At 44.1% G+C, this 23,162-nt stretch overlaps 1 protein-coding gene across 1 annotated transcript in view; it reads right to left on the minus strand.

Annotated features, from left to right (window-relative positions):
- The window catches only part of LOC144766961 (sulfate transporter-like), a 69,331-nt gene extending 50,805 nt beyond the window's left edge, over positions 1 to 18,526 (minus strand). The window contains exons 1-2 of the mRNA XM_078650643.1: positions 18,452 to 18,526; positions 1,894 to 2,518 (exon numbers count right to left, since the gene is read on the minus strand). Coding sequence (XP_078506769.1) covers positions 1,894 to 2,505 — 612 coding nt within the window. The 5' untranslated portion in view covers positions 2,506 to 2,518; positions 18,452 to 18,526. The remainder of the gene's footprint in view (positions 1 to 1,893; positions 2,519 to 18,451) is intronic.
- Positions 18,527 to 23,162: the final 4,636 nt, after the last annotated feature.

Consider the following 23,162-nt stretch of genomic DNA (forward strand, 5'->3'; position numbering starts at 1 on the left):
TCATTTCTCAACTTACTAATGGGTCTGATCTTTCAATACAGTGGATAACCAGAATATTAAGTCAAAATCACCTTTCAGAGTCTTTGTGCTTAAGCAAAGAAACTTTAATCAAGTGCAGAGGCCTATGGTACAAAGAGGACCCGCAGCACTCGAAAGAACAAATCATGGGGCATATTTACAACCTAATGTTGGAGCATGGAGCTTCGCCAAATTTGGCAGTGCCGTGACATTTCCAAAATGCAGAGATGTGCCGTGTTTACTACAATATGGCACACCCCTGTGTTTTCCCTAGGGCTGGCACTATAGTTGCCTAGCGCCAATTGTCGATGTGCAGGAAGGTGCAGATGCAGCACACAGAAGCAGTAAATCGTCATTATTTAATGATTGTTTATCTGCAGGAAGGGACAGCTTCCTGCACATAAACATTCATTAATGGTAGTTTGCTCTTTCTATCTACATAAAAAAAGCAAAAACGAGGAGAAATAAAAGCAGTTCTCCTTGTTTCACCATTCTAAAGTCTGCTCTTGCATGGCATTAGTTTTTGGTGCTACCTCAGATTTACAGATCCTTGTAAATCTGGGGCGGTGTTAAAAAGCAATGGGTGTTGTGGTGGAACACCCATTGCATGCCCCTTTCACTCAGATACCTGCATGAAAGGGTATCAGATTTACAAAGCTGGAGCATGGCATTACCCCTCAGGAACATTGTTAAAAATGAGGGTTCTGTGTGCAATGCCCGTGTAAATATGCCCCCATATGTTAAGAGAAAGCAATGATTCTAAAAGGAGATTCTTTGCTATTCATCTGAAAGAATACAAAAGAGATACCATTCATTAATTAGAAGAGGGTAGAAGACATTGCCCTTTGGGAACTGCCAAATGTCCTGGCCTGCCAGTTCCAGCCTATTCTGATGCATGGTAATACTCACATGGGGATATTGGTTAGAGCATATGAGTGGTCAGTGACTTCAGGGTGGTATCTCTCAGGAGTGCAGCAGGTGCAATGGACTGTGGGTTTGATAGACCACAGAAGCTTAATTATTGATGAATTTTAATTCTCAACTAGAGGAACAGGACCAATTTCTTTGATCATTTTATGGACTATGGCAACCACCTTTAATATTGGGTGCAATATGTTTCGGGGTGGAGGGGGGACTAGCCTTCACAATGGTACCACTTTTAAATGCGGCAAAGGAAAGACTTCCTTTTCTTTAAATAATCCTCACACAATCTAGTAGTGTCACGCTTCATTATCTGGTTCACCCTGACTCCTAAAGGTCAGGGTGAGCTCAACCATCTTTCTCGGAGCTTTTATAAGAAAAAAGATCAGGGGGCTTAGCTAGAGATTAAAATTGCCTTGACTCCTCCAAGGTGTTCCTTTATTGGTGGAGTAGTTAAAATTACAATGTACGTGGGTTTTTAGGATTTAATGGTCCTATGACCCTTTGTCATAGCAACAAGTTTCAGTCCAACTCTAAGACCTAAATAGGTCCGGGGCTTTCGCCAGGGTGATGCAGTTTGCCTCCCCAGTTCGCTCAGCATATTACACTATTTTTTTCTGAGTATACGTCAAGCATGCAAACCTTGTGTATGCAAGGGCAGTGGGTATACTTGCGCTTTTATTCCGTTGGGGTCCAACCTGCAATAGACATGCAGTGTGCAGTTGTGATACTGGTTCCTTTATTACATCTAGTCAGGTATTATAATCATATCGTGAAGGTTCTCAACCATTACATGCATCACCCCGTGCTTGCCATTTTGGTTGTCATTGTGAAACTCTCATGTTCACCACCAATCCAGTAATTGATGAGTATTAATGTGCCAAGCATTCTTTTCAAGTCTCATTCTGTATGAAAGACTAGACTATGCAAACAGAATTAATTCTTGCAAATTACCTGGTAAACCCCAACAAGAAAAGTCAAGGATGTGGCAACCTTGATGGCAAAACAGCTCTTGTCACAAAAGTCTGTGGTATTGATTGGTAAGGATGTGTTTATAAATGCCCCAGCAACAGTTCCTCCATCTGTCGCATATCCAGCAGCTTTCAACTGCTTGCTAACTGATTGGCCAATCATCAGGCAGAGCACCCCATAGGTCCCAACGCAGTTATGGCGTGATGTGCCAAAGGCAATGTAAACAAGGCAGCAAAAGAAGTTTGTGTATAGTCCATAAATGGGATCCACGTTGGCTAAGAGGGAATACGCAATAGACTGCGGAATGGTAACAATTCCAACGATGAGCCCTGACACAATGTCATTCAGGAGCTGCTGTTTGATCTTATAACGAGGGACCCACTCCAGCATAGGAAGGAGCTGAATGAGAGATTTTGTGATCATTTTTGGTGTGCACATGCAGATCTCCTTGGCCTTCTTGAGGATCAACTCCTTGGTGCTGGGCTTGCATTGCTCATGCTCCTCCAGATGGACTTGCATGTAAGCTAAGGACGTGCGATGAAGAGACGGTAAATCTGCGTCCTGCTCTGATAACTCTTTTTGCTGGGACGCCATCTTGTGGTGCCAACTAAATAAAGGAAGGAAAGGAAAGCATCATGAGGAATAAAGTCATTTGTACCATAATATTCCAAGCATCAAGACCTTCTAATGCAGTGTTAATGTATTTCTTCCTCAACCAGACATTTGCTGATTGCCTCTTCACAAGACAATTCAACAGTGTGAAGCCATGTTTATTATTGTGAAAAACACAGGTTTCTTAAGTCCTAGTCTATTTTGAACATTTCCCATGGATTTTTCAAATTGCCCATTGTTCATACAGGTCTGTCTGAAATTTCAGGTAGAGGGTAGACATGCAGTACCATCACAAAGCAAGGCGCTAAGGATGCGGGCCAGAGATAGAGCCACAGTGACAGCAACAGTCAGACCAGGCTTGGTAATGGTGCTGGAGTGCAAATGTATTGCAATCTCTACAAAAGATTGGCATTCAAGGATCTGCTATCCGATAGATCTGCTCCTTTCTGATGGAAAGCACTGAAATGGTTAGCCTAACAGAGTACTCCTCAGAAGCCTGTCATTTCATCTGCGGAGTGCCTCAAGATTCAACCTTCAACACATATATGACTCCACTAGCCAATGTCATCCACACCTACAACATCCTCTCTTATGCCAATGACTCACATCTTATACTGTCCCTCTCATCAAAACCCTCAACATGAGGAACAAGTTCAGCACCTGCGTGATCGAGGTCACCACCTGGATGGAGTCTAACTGTCTCAAGCGCTACACCAACAAGATGGTAGTAGTAATCTTCAGAAAAAAGCACCTCTCCCTGGGTCTCCACCTAGTTGCCAGCCGACCTCAGACTCACAACTACTTCACCTGCCACTCAGGAACCTCAGGATCATTATTGTCAACAAACTAGGCTGGTTCGCATAAGTCAATGTCCTCCCAGATTCCTGCTTTCACACCCGAGGATGCTGAGGAAGATCTTCAAATGGCTCCCACGCAACAGCAGAAAAACCATCACCCGCTCCGTTGTCTCCAGCAGGCTGGACTACGGGAATGCCATTGGCACTTGAAACTCAAAGCAACTCATCAGAAGACTACAAACTATCCAGAATGTGGCAGCCAGAATCATCCTCAACCTTTCACCTGGAACTCACATCACACCACACCTCAGGGAGCTCCACTACTCCTAAATCACAATTATGCTTAGTTCAGACTCCTTACCCTCACATTCGAAGCACTACACAAGACAAGCCTGGATTACCTGAACAGTTACATCTCCTCCCATCAACCAGCTAGATACCTCCACTCCTCCAGACTCTTAATGGCACACATCTCACCCACACACAGAAAAGAGCTAGAGGTTAAGCTTTCCCATACATCCCTACTATTGCATGGAACGACCTCCCACTACACATTAGAGCCTCCTTCTCTTTATTTGAGTTTCACAAAAAGCCTAAGACTTGGTCTTTGAGTAACCCTGACCTCGAGACAAGAACCGTATGCCTGCTCAGCACCAGGATACCCTAGTGGATGATTGTACGTTCCACAAATACATATAGCATACCATAATCCCCTGATCAACAGTATATGGGTTAGATTGGCCTTATATGGTTAGGTTTTGAAAGACCCTATTATTGGTGCTATCGTCAGGACATATGGATGACTATGTTTATTCTAGATCATAATAGAAAGATTGTGATTTATATTTTTTTTATTGTTATTAAAAGACATTTAGGTGGACTACCATTCCTAGGATAATTTATGCCCCAGTACATTACAAGCACCCCCTTCAGTCTCACTCCCTGTTAGTGGGATTCACACTTTAAGAAACAACTGACACCAAGCTAACAATAGATTTTCGATTGATGTTGACATCATATGGGATTTTCAAATTTGGGGACCCATACTTTTTCTTTTAAAATATCAATTTACCTAAAAGCCTTAAATTGCCCAGGGAGAGTGGGTGGAGTGTATGTATTCTTCATGGAAAGTTCTATCTCAACATGGTATTTTCTCCTGTTTGAAGGCCTAGCTCCCTTGCTGATCAATGGACATGTGGGCAATTTTCACCTCACAACATATCTTTTTATTGATGGCAGAATACCACTTCCTCCGAATGTTGAGGGTATGAAGCTGAATGGAATGACCTCTATGTTTATTGGAGAAGATTATAATTTTAAATAAAACAGTGACATTCTAAAGTAAACTTGCAAGTTATCACAATAAACGCAAGAAGGTTCAAGCAGCAGTTAAATTGTGTTGCATTATGAGACTTGGATATAAGAACACGTAGAGTATTACAATCCTTAAAGAAAACAAACAAGGTTTTTAGAATGGCAAACTACATTTACAATTGTCCTTGAAATTAATTCCATATACATTTTCTTTATACAAACACATTGTGAATTTTCTGAAAATGCGGCTCATTTTTATTTTTACTATCTGGTGGTTCAACAAGCCCAGTTCAACCTTCAACAGGCTGGGGACTATTTAATTCTCATTCAAGGTCTGAACAATGTCATCGAACTAATCCAACACGACTAAATAGTGTGTTAAAGTTGGGAGAATGGAATATTAGGCAACCATTGAAGAGAATGATTATTTCCGGTATTAATTAATTTGTTCCTCCACAACATGCTTTTCTCATTCTTAATATATGTACCTATTTCAGCCAATTTGCAAGTAGATGAACCTTTTTCAGGACGATTAAGTGTCATTGTATCAACCTCTTTGGGCTCTGCAACTCTGTGTCTGTTGATCCGACCGGCACCTCCAATCCATGGAGAATCAAACTCTCAGATATTCCTAATACATCTAGTTTCATTTTGAGAAACCAACAAAAACAGTTCATGACGTCACTGTCTTTGGCACTCCTCATTTATGAACACCATGGGCACTATTTCATACCTCAAGGTAAATTAATGTGATACCAGGTGTTGCATAATTCACGGGTGTAGTATCTCAAAACTGGAATCACAATTTCGTGTAGTATAAATAGTATTTATCAAATATTGCTTACAACAATGTTATCCCCTTGGAGTTCATTATAGAAAATCCACGCCAAATGCAGAAATATATTTTGGAAACAGTATTAGCCCGTTGGCTGCTTCCGCTTTTTTGCGGCAGTGCGGCTGTTTTAAAAAACGGGCGCGGTCACGTCGGCCATTGGCCGACGGCAGCACCAGCGAGGTAGTGCTGCCGTCGGCCAATGGCCGACGGCAGCAGCCAACGGGTTAAGGACACAATGTTTCTCTGATATTCAGACGTACACCCGACATAGACATTACCTACTTCCTCTTCAGTCCAAATTCCAGGTACAATACTGTACTTCCTTCACAGACATGAACAATATCAACGATTTCCCCTCTGTCTTTGTTAACAATCTTTCCACCTGTATTGAAGCAGAAAATGCTGGAAAACACCACTTAGCCCTGTTCTCTAAAAAGGTCTTATTTTTATTCAGGTGATGCGTAACTATATTATTTTCTATAGGAAACACACAGCACGAAGAAGGTTATAAGATTATTTCACATTCCACAATTTTGCGTTTTATCACTTGAGTATCTTTAGTGTTCAATGTAAGCCAAAAAAAAAAAGAGAAGCTAAGAGATGCACAAGGTAGATAAACAAGCATTTGCAATGCAATAGGTCTCGCATTTACATGAGTTTGAGCTATTGGCATTGTAAATGACAATGTCTTTTATTTATGTTTTGGTTTTTAGAACCTAAGTCTAAGGCATTGTCATTTACAATGCCAATAGGTTATACTCTTGCTAATGCGAGACCTATTGTGCTGAACTACAGTACGCGGGGTGGGGGGAAATAAATCGATGCTGCTTTAGATGCACTCTAGGTGTTGGAAACGGATGATACTACAAACTCTTTTTCCGGGCAGAGTCGACGTCTGGTGAAGCAATGGAGAGAGGGAGTAATAAAAGCATCACCTCTATGGAAAAGAGTAAAGCGGAGCACGCTAAGCAAAGCATACGAGAGACAGAAGCACACAAGGGAGCAACAGAGGGCGGGGGGCAGGTATTTAGCAGGGTGAGAGGCACACGAGCCACAAGAAAGAAAAACTGGAACACACATGCCTTCTCATGCAGTGCTCAGCGAAAAATAGTTCCCTGAAAGCGAGCAGTGGAAGGCTATAAATCAGCTAATCAAAAGGATGGTGAAGAGGTCAAGCAGCAGGGCAGAGGCAAAGAAAAGGAAGGCAACCCGTTGAATAAGAAGCAGAAAATGAGTGTCCATGAAGTCAACCAATGTTAAGAAATGAATAGGATCTAAGCCCGTTGTAAATTGTCGGTAAGCCCACAACAGGTTTTTTTGCAACCAGCCTGGTAGGAGAAACCTCTGAAAAGTAGTGCACAAAGTTAGGAATTCCAACCGCTCAGAAACAGAGAACCCAAAAGGAGAACACTGACCCACATAGGGAGGATGCACAGGAATATTTGACGGGATGAAGCAGTCATCTGAGCCTACCCATCCTCACCTTCCAAACTCCCACCAGATGGATCAAATTAGTCATGGCGTGACCCTCGGTCCACAAAATAAAGTAAGATTACAGGGGGCAAAAACATTGAAGTTTGCAATGCATTAAGTGGGAGCCACTTAGCTATTAAGCGTCACAAATTAAGCTATTCCTGCAATGGATTCCAGCTGCGAATGAGAATGTACACATCACCGTGTCATAATTTCCCTCCACTGAATGAACATATTCGTCAGACTGGTCAGCTCCATGACAGGCCCTGCTCTTTTCTACCCCAACCTTCTCACTGCACTGCACTGTAATCCCAAGCTTCTTCCCAACTGCCTTAGATGTGCGGGTATGCACAAAAGCATCAATCACCTTCCAGTGGGGTAGGAGACAGCTCCGGCAAGCACATGCTTCAACTACCTGGACTGTGTACAAAGAAGTGATCCCACCACGGAGCAGTGACAGGAGAACTGAAGGGTGGTTTTCATGCTTACTCATTGTGTTTAGCCTGCAACAGCTCAATAAAATAAAGATATACGATGGACGAGGTAAAAAAAAGGTAGGAGATGGGAAACAAAACTCTAACTTGATAGCAAAGAGATAGAAACAACCAGCAGCATTCTACAAGGAGCATGGAAGATGCAGACTCCTGCTGAATTGTGAACTTTTGAGGCACTGTGCATGGAGTTACAGTGTAAACTATCTGTCAAAGCAATTTTTTCTACTCGGGGGACGCTCAGTATTTATTGTAGATCTGCTGAATATGGAATGGACGTGAACTTCAGTGTGAGATGAGGACGTGCACAGATGAAGCCAGGGTTTGGACAGCGGCTCTTACGTTGAGTCAGAGACTATCTTGGGGTCGCTGGCATGAAAGAGTACTACTGAAGCAGTCTGGAGTGCTGTAAAGCCAGCAGGAACAGATCCATGAAGCACAGCTGATGGCCTGAGCTCTGGGGGCCAACCCACGGCGGCACGTTGCTTTATTTATAGCACCAGTTCTTGCAGAACCAACAAGAGGCGCGTGCACAGTAGACGCACGTCGGCTCGGTGTGCCGCTGCCAGGTCTGGTGCCGAGGTGGGGTCCAGATACTCCTTTTGGTAAGGGGCGGGACTAGCAGGGAGCGCTGGTGATGAGCCAGCGATGAGGGGCGCTCAGCCAATGGCGCGTCTAGCAGGGTGTAGCCCCGGAGGCGGCCGAAGGGCAGGGGCTACGGGACTGTATGGGATACCAAATACTGCTCGTGGCTCCGACTCCTGCGCCGCCGCTGTCCTGCCCCGCCCGTGCACCGCAGCCGCCGCTCCCGCAGGCCGGCCCTGCAGGAGCCGCAGAAAGTTAGCAGGCTGCTCAGGAGCCCCTGGCCGCGCTGCCCCCGCCTGCCCATCGGGATCCGAGGACCGGCGCTCCAGGAATGGATGTTCCCAACAGCAGCTACCCAGTGAGGAGCAGCTATCGGAAGCAGGTGAGAGGGAGGTCCTGCGGAGGCCCGTGCAGGAGCGGGCTCTGGAATCCACTCTCGATCACTCCCATAGACGCAGACTTCAACCTCACTCGGCACGCGCGCGTGTGTGTGCCTGTGTGTGCGCGTGTGTGTGTGCCTGCGTGTGTTTGCATGCGTGTGTGTGTGTGTGTGCGCATGTGTGTGTGCCTGTTTATGTGCATGCGTGAGGTGGCTGTGTGTGTGTGCGCGCGCGATTGCGAGAGGCTAACTTGCTGTGAATGTGGGACAGGATATGTGCACGGTGCAGGGCTGTACGTGTGCGTCCACGAGGTGAAATCGCCGAGAGCTTGCGCGTGCCCATCCCCTGTCCAACATTCCCAGCAAGTGAATAACATAAGGTCTTTCGCTGGATGCAGCGCTTCGCGCTGCTAACACCAGCTCGACCTAAAAATAGGTTAGAGAAGGGCTGACTGCCTCAACCTAACAAAAGGAGAGAGAAGCAATGAAAAAAAATGGGAAAGCCATTGAGAAAAACAATATACTAAATCACTGAAAGAGGGGAGCAGAAGAAGACAAAAGGGGAAGAATGAAGAAAAGCAGAGGAGGAGTTTTTGTTGGAATCGTTCACAATAAATACCTTTGACTGTGATGGAGCAGGGTTTTCGAGTAAAAAGAAACGTGCTTGGAATGAACCTGCAGTAACAATTACTAACCGTGTGCAGCGAAAAATTAACGGAAAAGGCCTAAAATGAGTGAAAATGCTACTGCGCAAGCGCAATCTAAATTACTGAAGTAGGTCACAAAATGTTTTTTGACTTGATGTAAAGTAAAAGCACTAATGCTGTTTTAGTGCATGTTATTAACGCCAAGCTGGGTATTAGTATTTAACGTGGAATGCGTAGATGAGCATTGGGTTGGTGCATAGAGAAAATCATTTACAAGTGAATAAGAAATGTTTGTGTTTGTTTCTTCTAGAAGAGTGGCTTTCTTTCCTGCATGACAAATAACTGGTTAAAGTTGAAAAATAAAAAGCTAGAAATTAGAGGGATGCAAGAAAGAGGAGAAATTAACTTAACCTTGTCCTTTGAGTTCTGAGTGCTTGCCAAGAACTTTAATGAAAGAACAAATGCGGCAAACGTGGAAGGAAGCTTCCTCTGCGGAGAGGCGCTCAGCGGAAAATATACAAAGTATATTAAAGAGACCGGAGAAGAGGAAAGAGATGATACTAGCCTGGACTTGAGTTTCCTGGGGTGGATGCTGATGTCATCTGAATGAATAAAACAATGAAGTATTTACTTCTGTGGGTTGGTGTTTTGGGTTTAAGGGTATAATTGAGGTGCCTGGTGGGAGGGGTTTGGGCAGACATTTTTGCTGACCGTTGGGGTGAGATCGTCGTATGTCATCAATTTGCTGTTTCCTCCTGTGTATCCTGACTTAGTCTTTGCCACTTCAAATCTTCTTGAGGTGCTCTTGCTGTTCCCGTGGCCAGGGAATAGAGTTTCCTAATTGGGTTAGTATAGCCTGATATCTGTATTTTCATAACCTTTTGCAAATGCATTTGTTTTTGAGTCTTTTGTCTCTTCTCCTATCCACTCCTTTATGCATTGTCATTGATTATGAATTTGTCATTTTCTCTTCCTATGATGTTTGCCTTGTGATGATATATGATTTGTGCTGAAGATTTGCACTTGATGAGCATTTATTCACATTATTTAGATAAATATATTAAGATTTACAAATGAGTCTGTCTTTATTAGAAGTGTCTTTATTGTGGAGTATTAATTTGTCTAACGTAATCAACTGAATAAAGATTACATCTCCAGAATTGGTATTAGAAAATGGAAATTGGTAAGTTGGTATAGTCATTAGAATCTCACTAACCCAGCGCAAAGGGACTCGTTCGATAATGGAAATTGGGTCCTGTCTTTGTAAAATGTTGCGTACCTGAGCGCTGGATCAACTGCTTCAGTACAGTATAGCCTCTGAAAGCAAGACTTCCTAGGGCTGGTAGAGGGATGTTATATGCGTGCTGCAGTTTGTAGGTTAGAACCTGCAGGATATATTTAGGCTAGGCCTGGGAGGAGTTCGCCTAGTTCCGCTACATGAAACTCTCCGAAGTGACCGAAAAACTCCACTGTGTACGCGTTTTTCCGCAAGTAGCAGAGTACGTTATGTTGCGCCATTCAAGCTGATTTTTATCACAATGCGTTTGTCCTGTGCTGTAAAATCAGCACAAACGTCAGCACCCGCAGCGCAACAGGGCGCTGCTTCTTTCTGTCGCTCGAGTAGATGTTCTACTTGAGTGGCAGCTTCCTCAAGATGAATTGAGGGGTTCTTAACGCAAACGGTAGCGACCATCTGCGACCGCCTGCACTGAGAAATCTCGCTGGGAGGTGGTCTGGAGTAAGATTTTCCTCGCTCGCCAACTTAACATTGGCAAGCGGGGGCGAGGAAAAAACACCGCTCTCCGAGTTTTTCAGAACTTTGCGTGCTACATGGAGTGCATAGTTAGAAAAACTCTGCGAGCAGAGCGGAATTTCACAATTAGGCCTAATTTACATGCAGGTATATACAGCAAAGCTATCCCTTCTCTGCATAAAGCTCCCACACAAGCCTACTAATAATCAGCAGATTTTAGACAGTACAAACCACAGGAGTCAGGTTTTACAAATTATTGGTGGGTCACAGGTCTTAGGAGCAGTTCCATAGAGAGGTGAGATGATGAGCGTGCCCCACAGAATGCCCTTACAAACATGATGGTCCATGGAGAAGATCATAGAATGAAAGAGCTCACAAGCATATGCTATGTGCATCAATGTCATTGCAAGATAAGAGGGACTTTAACAACCGTATCACACCCTTCTTTACAGTCATGGGTAGGTGTGTTTGTAAAGATATGACTCAAATTTACTTTCTTCAAGTCTGGAGCGAAGAGTCCAGTTTGCGGTGGAGGAATCTCTGAGGAACAGGGAGAGCGCCGTGGACAGTTGTCACTGTAGTGCAAAGAGCAGGTCAGGTGCTGCACGTGGTCATTGCTGGAGCTTCACTTTGGCGATCACTACTGGTTGTCATTGCTGTAGTGTGAAGTGCAAATTTCACAATGAAAGTTGTCGGTGGCAGTCACTATGGCCTGAAGAGTTGGATTCACCAGAGCTTTGTGTAGGCATTTCTCATGGTCGGCAAAGTCTCAGTGTAAACAGGACCATTTGCAGTCGCAAAGAGCCCAAAACGGCAGAGTTTCTCTTTCCTTACAGAGAAGAGTACTCCGATGCCAGTCGAGGGTCCAGAACCTGGGGAGGCAGCACTAGGGCATAAGGGACTCACTCCAGCAGAGGTCAGCAGGGTTCAGGCAGGACTAGTTGCAGGTCCAGGCAGGTCCAGTTCCAGCAGGTCAACTGGGCAGTTGCAGGGTGGCCTCTAGGGCTTGTTGTGTCCCTGAAGCTCAGATTAGGAGGTCAGCAACTGACTGTTGGAGTCACTCTGGTAGTTCTTAGAACAAGCAGCAAGGCAAGCTCAAGTAGTAGGGCAGTCCTCTGAGGGTACAAGGCAGGCTTCTAGCAGCATGTCAGACCCCTGGTAGCAGCAAGTTAGTTCCCTGAAATTCAAAGCAGGCCTCAAGAAGCAGGGCAGTCCTCTGAAGTACAAAGCAGTCCTTTTGAAGGTTCTTCATAGGTTCATGAGTGAAATGAAGAATTGGTCTGAGTTTCTAATATTTATATCTGGTGCCAGCCTTTGAAATGAGAAAACCTTCTAGGTCTTTGTGCATCTGGTTCTGGGAATTTCCTACCACCCTCTGCCCAGGCTCCAAGGGGTCTAGGGTGACAGAAGGCTGGTGTTACATTTTTTGTGAGTGTGCTGGAGACTGCACTTTGAATTGCAAGTGGGACAGGAAACACCTCTGCCCCTCCCATCTTGGCAAGATGGTCTATCCTGCTAACAGCTGGTCTCCCTTTGTTTTACTCTCTGGGAGGAATACACAAAGGCCAACTACACCCAGTCATGTAACTCAGGCACCTGATTAGGAGACAAAATTCCCAAATTTCTAAAAGTGGTATTTTTCAGAATTGTGACTTAAAATCCAAATGCACTATTAAAAGGGGTTTTAGATTGGAATTAATTTGAGACCAAACATGATTTGTCTACCTATGCCCAATCAAAAGTTAGCACTTATTAAATGTAATAAGGTAACCCAATGTTATCCTACTGAAGAGGTAGGCCTTGCAGTAGTGAAAAACAAATTTCAGAATAGTTCACTACCAGGACATCTAAAAGTACATGTCCTATGTTTTAAATTCACTGCACTTTGCCCTATGGGCTGTTTAGGGCCCACCCTAGGAGTGAAGTATATTTATTAAAAAGGAAAGTTTAGTGCTGGCAAAAGGTTTATTTTCACAACTCAAATTTGCAGTATAAAACTGCACTCATGCTGCAATGGCAGGCCTGGGACACGTTTTAAAGGGCTACTTCAATGGGTGGCACAATAAGTGTTTCAGGCCAACTAGTAGCATTACATTTGCAGGCCCTGGGTACATATATTACTACTTTACTACAAATTATAAGTAAATTAAATGTGCCAATTTCTTAAACGACAATTTTGCCATGTTTAAGGAGTGAACACAAGGATTATAGCACTGGTTAGCAGTGGAAAGTGCACAGAGTCCTATGGCCAACAAAAATGAATTTGTGAAAACAGGACGGGAGAAGTTAAAACATTTGGGGGAACACCACACCAAGGCTGTCAGGTCAAGCTTCAATGTTTGGGCACTTTCAAGTTATTGGTTGGGCCCAGGCCCCACAGCCCCTATATCCTGGCACCAAACGTACCAACTCAAGACATTTTACCTGAGGCCATGGAAGGCCGCCAGAGACAGCAAAGGTAAAAAGCATGTGAAGAAAAATGTCAAGTTGTTTGTACAAATATCACAATCGCAAGATTTAAGAGTTTGATTATTCAGCCAGCATTCTGCATTTCAGAGATGTATAGACATGTGCAAGCCAATAGACAGAGGAATACAGACACGTCAACACAGACAGCGAGGCAGTGACGAAAGAGAGACAAATATAGACAAGCAAATCGACACACAGATCTGCAGATATTCAGAAAAACGAATAGCGAGACAAGAGCCATCCATATACAGTGCAAATAGAAAGGTAAACATGCTTTGCACTTCAGCAACAGAATTATTCATCATCAGTGCTGAAAATGAGGGAAATCTAGCCACATCCTGGATACAGCAGCTATTACTGAGCAGCATCTTTGATACAGGACGGCCCCAGTGAAAACTACTGCACACCAGGCTAATTTGTCGACATTGGGATACGTTCAGTAGTACCCACACTAGGTGAATTTATCGTTAAGAGCTGCAACCAGCTGGGTGTTTGGGTTGCCTTTTGTTTTAGGTCCTGCAGCACCAACACAAATGCATGAATTAAAGAGCAATATATACTGATTTTGTTCCAGTCTCAGCTTTTCTTGGAGGTAGATGGAGTATGAAACTTTGATACCAGGAAACAAAAGGGCTCATTTGAGTCCAGATTAACTAACATTTTGAATTAGTGGTCTGTTGGAAAATGGCGCTCTCTGAAGGGTCATCCCCAAACTTAGGGCTTTGAATAATGAGTACGGGTCTGAGTGGAGAGTAAGTTGATGTTTCGAGCCCGATAGTTGGAAGACAGTGATTCAGCCCTTACAGGGGGATCTTCATCAGGACTAGTGGGGAGCAACTTACAGGGTAGGTAAAAATACCATTGATGATAAAACAACGTTACAGGGTGTCAAGAATTAAGGAAGGTAAATGCAAGGGAGCTCACTTAGTCAGAACACTGTCTGATCGACAGTTGAGACAAATGGAAGGGGCTTAGTTGCTCCAAGCATACAAAATGCAGAACACTGTAAAACACAGAAGAAAAAGGAGGCATGTGAGTGCTCTACATGCTATCATATATTACTTATTAGTAAAAGAGGAGGGGGGCTGATAACATACTCACAGCTTGTGGGCACAACCTCATTAAATGGAAGTTGGCCGCAAGGACGATCCAATGACACTGTCCATGTCCAACCACTTAGGGCAATTAGTTCCTAAATTAAGAAGAATGTCAAATGAATCAGCTGGATTCTGAGGACAGAAAAGGGGGGGCATTGGGAGAGGATTCTTAATTGTAGCCCATGTGCAGTATCAAGAAAGGAACTGTGGTTCATCAAAATCCTGAACGCGGTTCTATACTTACAATGATTAACATGCCCAATCTGCACGGGATCTCATATAATGTGTCAGATTGACAAAGGGATAAATCAACCTTAAATTAAACCAAAAATAAAATCAAGGGGCTGCAAGCGTGCTGACAATAAGACGCGGTGAACATCTAATGACTGGGACAGAGTACCGACATGCATAATATTCAGTAACGGCACATTAATGTTCTGCGTGCCGACTTTTTGCTGATTCATTTTTGCTGGCCTTAGAACTCTGCGCACTTTACCATTTCTAACCAGTGTTAAAGTACATGTGCTCTGTGCTTTAAACATAGTAACATTGTCTTAGCCACAGCTGACATACTTAATTTACTTATAAGTCCATAGTAAAGTGGCACTACATGTGCCCAGGGCCTTTAAAGTACATGTTAGTAGTGGGTCTAAAGCACTGATTGTGCCACTCACTTATGTAGCCCCTTAACCATGTCTCAGGCTTGCCACTGCAGAGTCTGTGTGTGCAGTTTTAAACTGCCATATCAACCTAGCAGGTTAAAACTCTTACAAATAAGTCGCCCCTAAGGCAGGCCCTGTCTAACCCACAAGGCAGGGTGCAATGTATTTAAAAGGCAAAACAGGTATTTTTAAGTTTTACATGTCTTAGTAGTGAATTTCTATTTTTACTACTGCAGGTCTATCTCCCCCATAGGAGGGATTGGGATTACCTTATTACATCTTTTAAGTGTAATTCCCAATTGTGAGGAGATGTACTTTTCAAGTTTGGTGTCACTGGTCTCACAACTTAAAATCACAACTTTTGGTGAAGTTGTATTTTAAATTACAGTTTCGCAAATGCCACTCTTAGAAAGTTAGCATTACCTTCCTTTAGTCATTTGGTTCCTACTGCCTGTGTCTGTTCAGTATAGGCTGGGTGAAAGCTGAGCTGTGTGTATTCCCTCTAGACCGCCCGATATAAAGGAAGCTTAGGTATGTCTTGATGGGCCATCGTGAGTGATGGGACGGAGGAGATGGGCACAGCCTCACACTCACACCTGAATAGGATGTGTTCTGTCTCTACAGAAAGGGCTGCATACTCCCTGTAGTCAGTCTGGAGCCAGGACAGAAAAGGAGGACTTCTGGGCACTTCAAAGCTTTCTTTGAAGTCTCCCCCCTTCAAAGGCACAAGTGGGTATAAGTATTAGACAATTTGACTTAAATACACTTCTGGACCTGTGATCATTTGTACAGGAAGAAGAACTGCTTGACCCCTACAAGTGAGGCCTAAGGTGTTTTTACTTACAGAAGCCACACATCCTCATTGGAAATGGTGCATTGTTGCCTTCACATGAGTCCGAACCAGTGCATCTCTATTCTTGCATGTAGCTGACCCGGCACGTTGCCTTTGGAACCAGTTCATCGCAGTAGAAATCTGCACATCACATACTGCAGGAGTAGCTGCTGTGCATCGCATTTTGAACCAGCGATTCGGACACAGTACTGATGCATCACTGCAGTTGCGAGAAGAAAATCGATGCATCTCATCCATTGTGTGGCTCGACACTGACACATCGCTCTGGCTGCACCTTGCATCTCCCTCGACGACGACACATCTCGAATGAAGGTACTTTGGTTAAGTGGGCTCAAGTAGGTCTCTGTATCCATCGCAGTCGGCCTGAACTTTTGACTTTGCCCCAGTCTAGCGCCACCAGATAACCCATTTTATTGCTTTTAAGCGCTATTTTACAAGTAATCTTTAAAAAGTCTTATCTCAACTTCTACTTGTGGGAATTGTGTCATTTTGGTCTTGGTTTATTTAGAGAATTAAGCTCTATTTTTCTAATCTTGTGTGGAGTCTTTTTGTGGTGTTCTCACTGTGTTACTATTCGAAGTGTTACACAAATACTTTACACATTGCCTCTTAAGTTAAGCCTGACTGCTCTGTGCCAAGCTACCAGAGGGTGAGCACAGGATAATTTTGGGGTTGTTGTGACTCACCCTGGCTAGGATTGTGGTTCCTGCTTGGACAGGGTGCATACCTCTGCCACCCAGAACTCCAATTTCTAAAAGGGTCACATCACTTTTTTAACACAGCCCAGCCGCAAACTATAAGGCTGTATTTAATAAACCACACATAGTCCAATGTTCATGACTTTGCATGGCTTAGTGATATAAAATCCAACACAGTGCACAGCGCTGCTTTGCATTACTTTGCGTCTGGGAGGCATTCCATGGATGGAGTACGGGCATTCCCATGCAGCTACCCAAAGAATTTGATGCAAACCCAGATTTAAATATAGTAAGCCAGTGTTATTGCCATTGTGGCGCACCTAACTGAGGCTGTCATAAATAAATATCTTCATTTCTCCTTGTAGCTTCCACTTTCTTAGTGTGCTGCATTCTTAGTAGATATGGCGCATTTGTGCTTTCTGCCTTTCATGCAACGCAGCACAGCTAGTTGCCTTGCTGTGTTGCATTGCGTAAAAGGTTAGTAAATCTGGCTCGTAGTGTTTGCCAGGGGGGGGCTCCGTCACAAATGTGCCTGAAATCCCATCTGTCTTATTAAAAGTGCATTACAATATATTACGTTTGTAATACGGCAGACAGGATATCTGTCACATTTTAGACAACGCACCCATCAGAGAAATTCTGAAGCTTGACAAAAGACACTCAGATTACTTAAAAGATAAGCGATGGCTTGAAGGCAGGTTTCTCACGTTTCCAAGTCCTGTGTGTATGAGCTATTCATCCAAACTAAGAAGGTTCACTTTTTATGGTCATTTGTACTATGCAAAGAAGCCTTTTTTACCAACGTTAGAACAAAAGATTGAGAAAAAACAGTAATGTTAAAAACGTTTGTCTTGCAGTTTGTATGAAACTCAATGCAGGTTCATTCCTGAGCTGTATTACAAAACGTTTAATGTTTAACCTGCAGATAACACAAGGATCTCTGTAGCAAAAGCTGTAACCCACTGAGCTGTCTGCATAAAAATACAAATTGCTTACCTGCACGTTACATATTATGCTTTGTAGCAGGAGCATGAACCCTCTCTGCTATTTGATAACGAGACAAACCTCTGACTATATCATTAGGATTTCTCCAGAAAGTGCATTAACCACTCAGTTATCTTATCTTTATTATTTCCTTTAAATAGCTGGGTACACAGACATCTCTGCAGTGTGTGGCTTAATCAGTAAGATATTTGAAAGGTTGTCTGTTGGTAGTCAATTAAAAAATAACAGATTATAGCTAAAACAAAACTGTTTTAGTTGATTTCGGACTTCGCTCTTTATTTCCCGGCTCCTTGTACCTATACCCCCTTTCTGCTGCCACCCCATAGACCAAGTTTATGGTATCACAGAGTAAATGTGTTTCTCTTTACAGCCCTGTCCACCATAGTACACAGACAATGAAGATTCAGTTATTATACGTAGGTATGTCCTTCACAAATAGTAAAGGCTGTTTTCCTTGACAGCAGAGATAGCTCTCAGATTATTCACAGTTACCAGCCTTGAATAAATAACCAATTCTATAATTCCATTTTACGGCGACTCCTCTGAATTAAATACGAGGAGGCAGAGCTAGACCCCTGTAGCAGAAAATTAGAGCTTCTCGTCATAGACTGCAGAATAAGTGCGAGGTTGGAACCGGCAGCGTCCAGTGGCCTCATGACAAGGCACTTCTAGACAATTACCTACAGCGCCACCATCAGGCGACTGTGAGATTAGCAACGCAAATATCAAATACGTTAATTATCAGAGAAAAACGGCAAAATGTAACTGAGGCGCTAACAATATCTGCACCAGTCTCTCGAAAGAGATAATTTAGTGCTCTTGCTTTAAAATGCATTTTCGAGCTGGACAAGGCAGATGGAATGCGACTACCTTCTCTCTGTAGGTGGTTCCTTGGTCTTTCCTCTTCTTTATTACCAGCTTCGGACTCCGGAGCCAGCGACAAAAAAATAGCGACGATTTCCAAGGTACCCCCTACCTTATGTACCTTTAAGAAGAAATCATAACAGGCCCTCGGGCGCACCACAATGTTTTGGAAAACAACGGGTCGCCTGTTTTGAGCACTGTTTTTTAAACTCATTGCACTGTCGAAAGGCAATTACTAAACACAAATGACAATGCGATACCTGGAATGAGTGCCGGAAGAAGCGAGTGTCAATATTGGTGGCCTGTTCCTAAACAGCGAAGTTGATGGCGGAGGAGATGTCTGAAGTGGCGGCCAGGAGAGCCGAGCAGACACTGTAGGTTACAAGGTCACGAGGAGACGTTGAGGGGGTCACTGTGCTCGGGAGCCGGTGCCGCAGGCTGTAAGAAGGGAGGATCGGAGATGGCTCAGAGTGGATGATAAGTAATTGACATGATTCGAAAGAAATCCAACACCAGTTTATAAAATAGAGTATATTAGAGCTTAATTTGAGCCGGTGCTTTCCAGTGCTTAGTAGCGGCACCTAATCCTCAGCACCGGCGCTCATTGCACCAGTTAAGGACACAATCATTTAGAAGGCACATGATTTTCCCCAGAATCACAGGATGTAGAGGCACTCACAGACTCGACCCCGGTTCCCCAGCTCCAAAATCGGCAGCTCTAGCCATTAGGCTAAGTCCTTTCCCGAATAATAAGTGTCAGGGCTCTAGTCAGGAGGCAGTTTGCAGCAGCACATTTCTCCTGTTAGCGCTACCACCTGAGGAGAGCCCCGGCACTTTTTATTTTACAAACTAACCACTGAGTATATATGTATTTTAATTTAGACACCGAAAAGAACAGAATAGCATACATATAACTGGAGTAACAGTTTTGAAGCACTATAAAATCAGTGCAGAATAATACAGTGACAATGTAACATTGCGGTAAATAGGAAACAAGCATTGGCATAGCCAATAGGTCTCGCCTTTGGGACCTTATAAGTGTTTAGCGATGCAACACTTGATGTTGTTGCACCCAGGGCCGGACTGGCAATGTCGGGCACCGGGCAATACTCCGGTCGGCTGGATGGGGTGGGGGCCGTTTTTTTGGCAAGGGGCCGGTTTTGGTGCTGCGGCCGATTTTTGGTCCGGCCGGCGTTAGAAAAATAAATTAGTAAATCAAAGAAGTTTGCATGATCTCTCACAGTCTGCATGCGTCTCTCTCCGTCGCGCTCCGTGCAGGGAAAAAAAAGCATGCACAACTCTCAATCTCTGACTCTCTCTGAGTCATTCAATTATGTGCATAAATAATGGTGGCATGCATTTGTATATTTGGAGCACTGTAAGTGTGGGTGGGGGAGTGTCGTGCTCCCGCGCAGCGTGCAGATGTCTCCACGGCCGCCGTCGCGTCTGCGCAGTCCCTTCAGTTAACCCACCTTAGCAGGGCCGGTGATGATCATGCGCAATAAAAAGTGTGTGTGACCGGTGGTGAGGCCAGGTCGAGGTCTCGAGGAGCATTCCAGAAGTAAGAGGCCCAGTAGAGACTCTGACGACGTCAACACTCGACACCTGGTGAGAGAGCTGCCCATTATTTAATTATTTCTAGCCCCTGCCTCAGGAGCAATATAGAAGTATCCAAAGCAGGGGGCGCACCACATTCTGGGAGGGGATGGGGGAGCAGCACTCTGCATTACGCCTCTGGCCTAAATATCAGAAATGCAATTGTGGTGGGCACAAAAACCTCTGCAAGGGGCTTACGTGTGTGATTTAAATGTTCATGGATGTGGCGAACCGCAGAACACACAGGGAGGCGGCAGAAATACACAATCTGCTATCTGGGCCTAAACACAGACAGGGTGTGGCCAGGCCGCTCTGTTGACAATCCGCAGCCAGTTGTATATGCATATTTATACAGCTTACACTTTTGCACACTTGTGCCCCGGCCACTTTCTTCAAAGGCGGTGTCTGTGACGCAGCCTTGGGGAAATAAAAGGCAGTAAGGTACACTCTGAAAGCAGGTGTCTGGAAATGTGTAACTTTAATCAGGGCCCGGTGAGCAGAGCGCAGTGTCGGCTCTGGCAGCTACAAAAGGGAGATTTACAGAGACATCGAAACGTCAGAGGCAAGAAACGTCACTGTATCCGACCAGGGGTGTTGAATATGTACCAGCGCTAGTGGTGTGGTGGGACCAGGACGAGTCTTCAGGCTTTAGTCCTGAGCAAGAGAGAGAAAGTCAGAAAAAAAGGAAAAACAGAAAAGAGGGAAATATAGTGTAAGAAAAAGTAATGAAAACAGTGATAAAAAGAGAAATAAAAGCAGGGCCAAAACAGCAGATAAAGATAAAGAGACATAAGTGTCCGGTGGTGAAATAAAGAGGCATGAGAAGGCATGACATGGAATAAAGGCCAGGCAGCCGTGGTATTCAGCAAACCTGGCATGCACAGCTGGTGGGCTCCAAATAAAAACTTTGGGCTCCTGTACTTGCACTATTTTTTTTTTTTTTACTAATTAAGCACAGGATTTGACATCTTCCTGCGACCAGGAGAAGGCCACACAAGGAAGGAAAGGAGAAAAGGTCAAAGGGACTCCCCATCAAAATCGGATATTTCCCATAATAGAATGGTATAATGCAAGAATCAACACATGTAGTAAAACACTGTTTTACTCAATATTAGATAATAATGTACAGTACATTTGCTCCCCAATCCTCCAGAATTTCAAAGCTAAAACAATTCCAGCAGGCCTTTCCAGGTAGGTATTCTCACACATTGGTATGACAGCAGGTTGTGTCAAAGGCATAGCTACCATTGGTGCAGCAGGTGCCCTGAGGGGCCCATCAAACCCTGATAACCCTAACAGAGTCAGGTGGGCCCTTTTCCATGGTTGCACCAGAGCCCATGTCATCCTTGCTGCATCGCAAGGCTAATTCACATATTTTCCTTACGTCTGTTAAATAATTAACAGAGCAAAGACTTCTGTTGGGCGTATATATTCTCCACCACAAGTAAATAAATCACGAGAGAAAGGCCTCAGCATTAAGAAAAGACATTAAAACCGGAACCATTTTTGTATAGTATTCAGACTTCTTTAAACCTTTCCCGAAGGGTTTTGTGTATTGACCTGAAGAGTTTGGCATAACTCTAGGCACACTGCCCAAGATTTGCTACATAGCGCTACTGAGAAGGAAGTGTGGCCCATAAGGGCTCCCACTTATTCTGTGGTACACACGGAGGGGGCTGGTTGGCTTAGGGAGCAAGTGCCTCTGCCTGTTTCAATCCCTGCTGCCGACTGCTGCCCGGTGAGTCACTCACTACTAGTGCCTGTCTGTCTGTCCGTGTCCGGCATCCAGTCGTTTGTGGGCCGGGCCGGGATTAAACAAAGATAGGGGCCCTCCGACCCCCCACCCACCTGCCCAGGGCCATGTTTAAGCAGCGCACTAGCGCCTGAACCAATGGCTCCCAGGGCCTCTGAGTGTGGATTTAAAATTGTGACTCTGTGAGCAGGACAGGCCTGATGTTGGTGAGCAGGGGCCAGAGCGGACGACTAAGGTCATCATCCACTATTTACTGTGCTTTGAAAGTTAATACAATTGAATATGTAATGAAAAATGTGCTGAAAAACTCAACATTTTGGTCTGTCTTTTTCCAAAACCCACCTAGTAGCGGTCAGGCTCGCTCGCTACGCTCGCTCGCTAGGTGCCGGTTGGGGGCTGCTGTGGCAAAAGTTGCCAGGGCTGCTTTCAGTTCCCAGTCCGGCCCTGGTTGCACCAAGGATATTGTGCTGGATAACTAAACACTTACAAGGTCCCAAAGGCTATGCCAATGCTTGTTTCACTTAAGCTTTCCTTATCCTATCTTTTAATCTCTTGGTTTCTCATTGTTCCATCTTGAGTCAAGTTTTCCAATTTCTCTATTTTAATTTCACACTCTCCATAGCAGAATTAGGTTGACTGCATTTTCTCTGGTCAATACGAGCAATTGGCAAAGTTCTGAATAGTGACAGATGTCGCCAATTTGGTGGACCTTTGTGTTTCTGTCATGGAGTCTTGAGTCAAATGACTTAGCCCTTCTCCGAGCATTGCATTATGACAATCCACAAACAACTTTAGAGTTGGGTTGCCTAACCTTTACACCTCTTGACCAGAGCGACAGCGGCACCACACACCTGTCAAGCGCTGTGTGACAGAAGTTGTTCACAAATTCAAGGTGACTGATCCCTTACATAGCACAAGTGTCACTGCAGAGGTACCCAATCAGGGAATTGCAAACATACTCACCAAGATCATTCTTGTATGTCCAAAGAGACATTAAATATTCAGAATGTCACAAACAGTATTGGACACATCATCATGTTTGGTTTGAGGTTAAAAATAATGGAAGACTATCAGGAGTCATTTGATAATATGGATATTACGACAAAATAGGCTCAGTATAAATCAAAGCCAAAGTAAAATAAGCTCATTTCACAATATAAACAAAGCACAAAAGGTATGCTATGTTGCAAGGATGAAAGAACGGCAAACTTTATGTGCACTTATGGGTGTATGAAATGTGTCCATATCTCTGGTGCTTCATTCTGGGAAGCCTGTCAATCAAGTGCTGGTGGTAATATTCCAGGTTTGAGTAGACTCGTACACTCTGAAAGCTTAACACTATTGGTGACAGTACAGCGAGGTGTAAAT

Source organism: Lissotriton helveticus, chromosome 7, assembly GCF_964261635.1.
Source record: "Lissotriton helveticus chromosome 7, aLisHel1.1, whole genome shotgun sequence".
Lineage (NCBI taxonomy): Eukaryota > Metazoa > Chordata > Amphibia > Caudata > Salamandridae > Lissotriton > Lissotriton helveticus.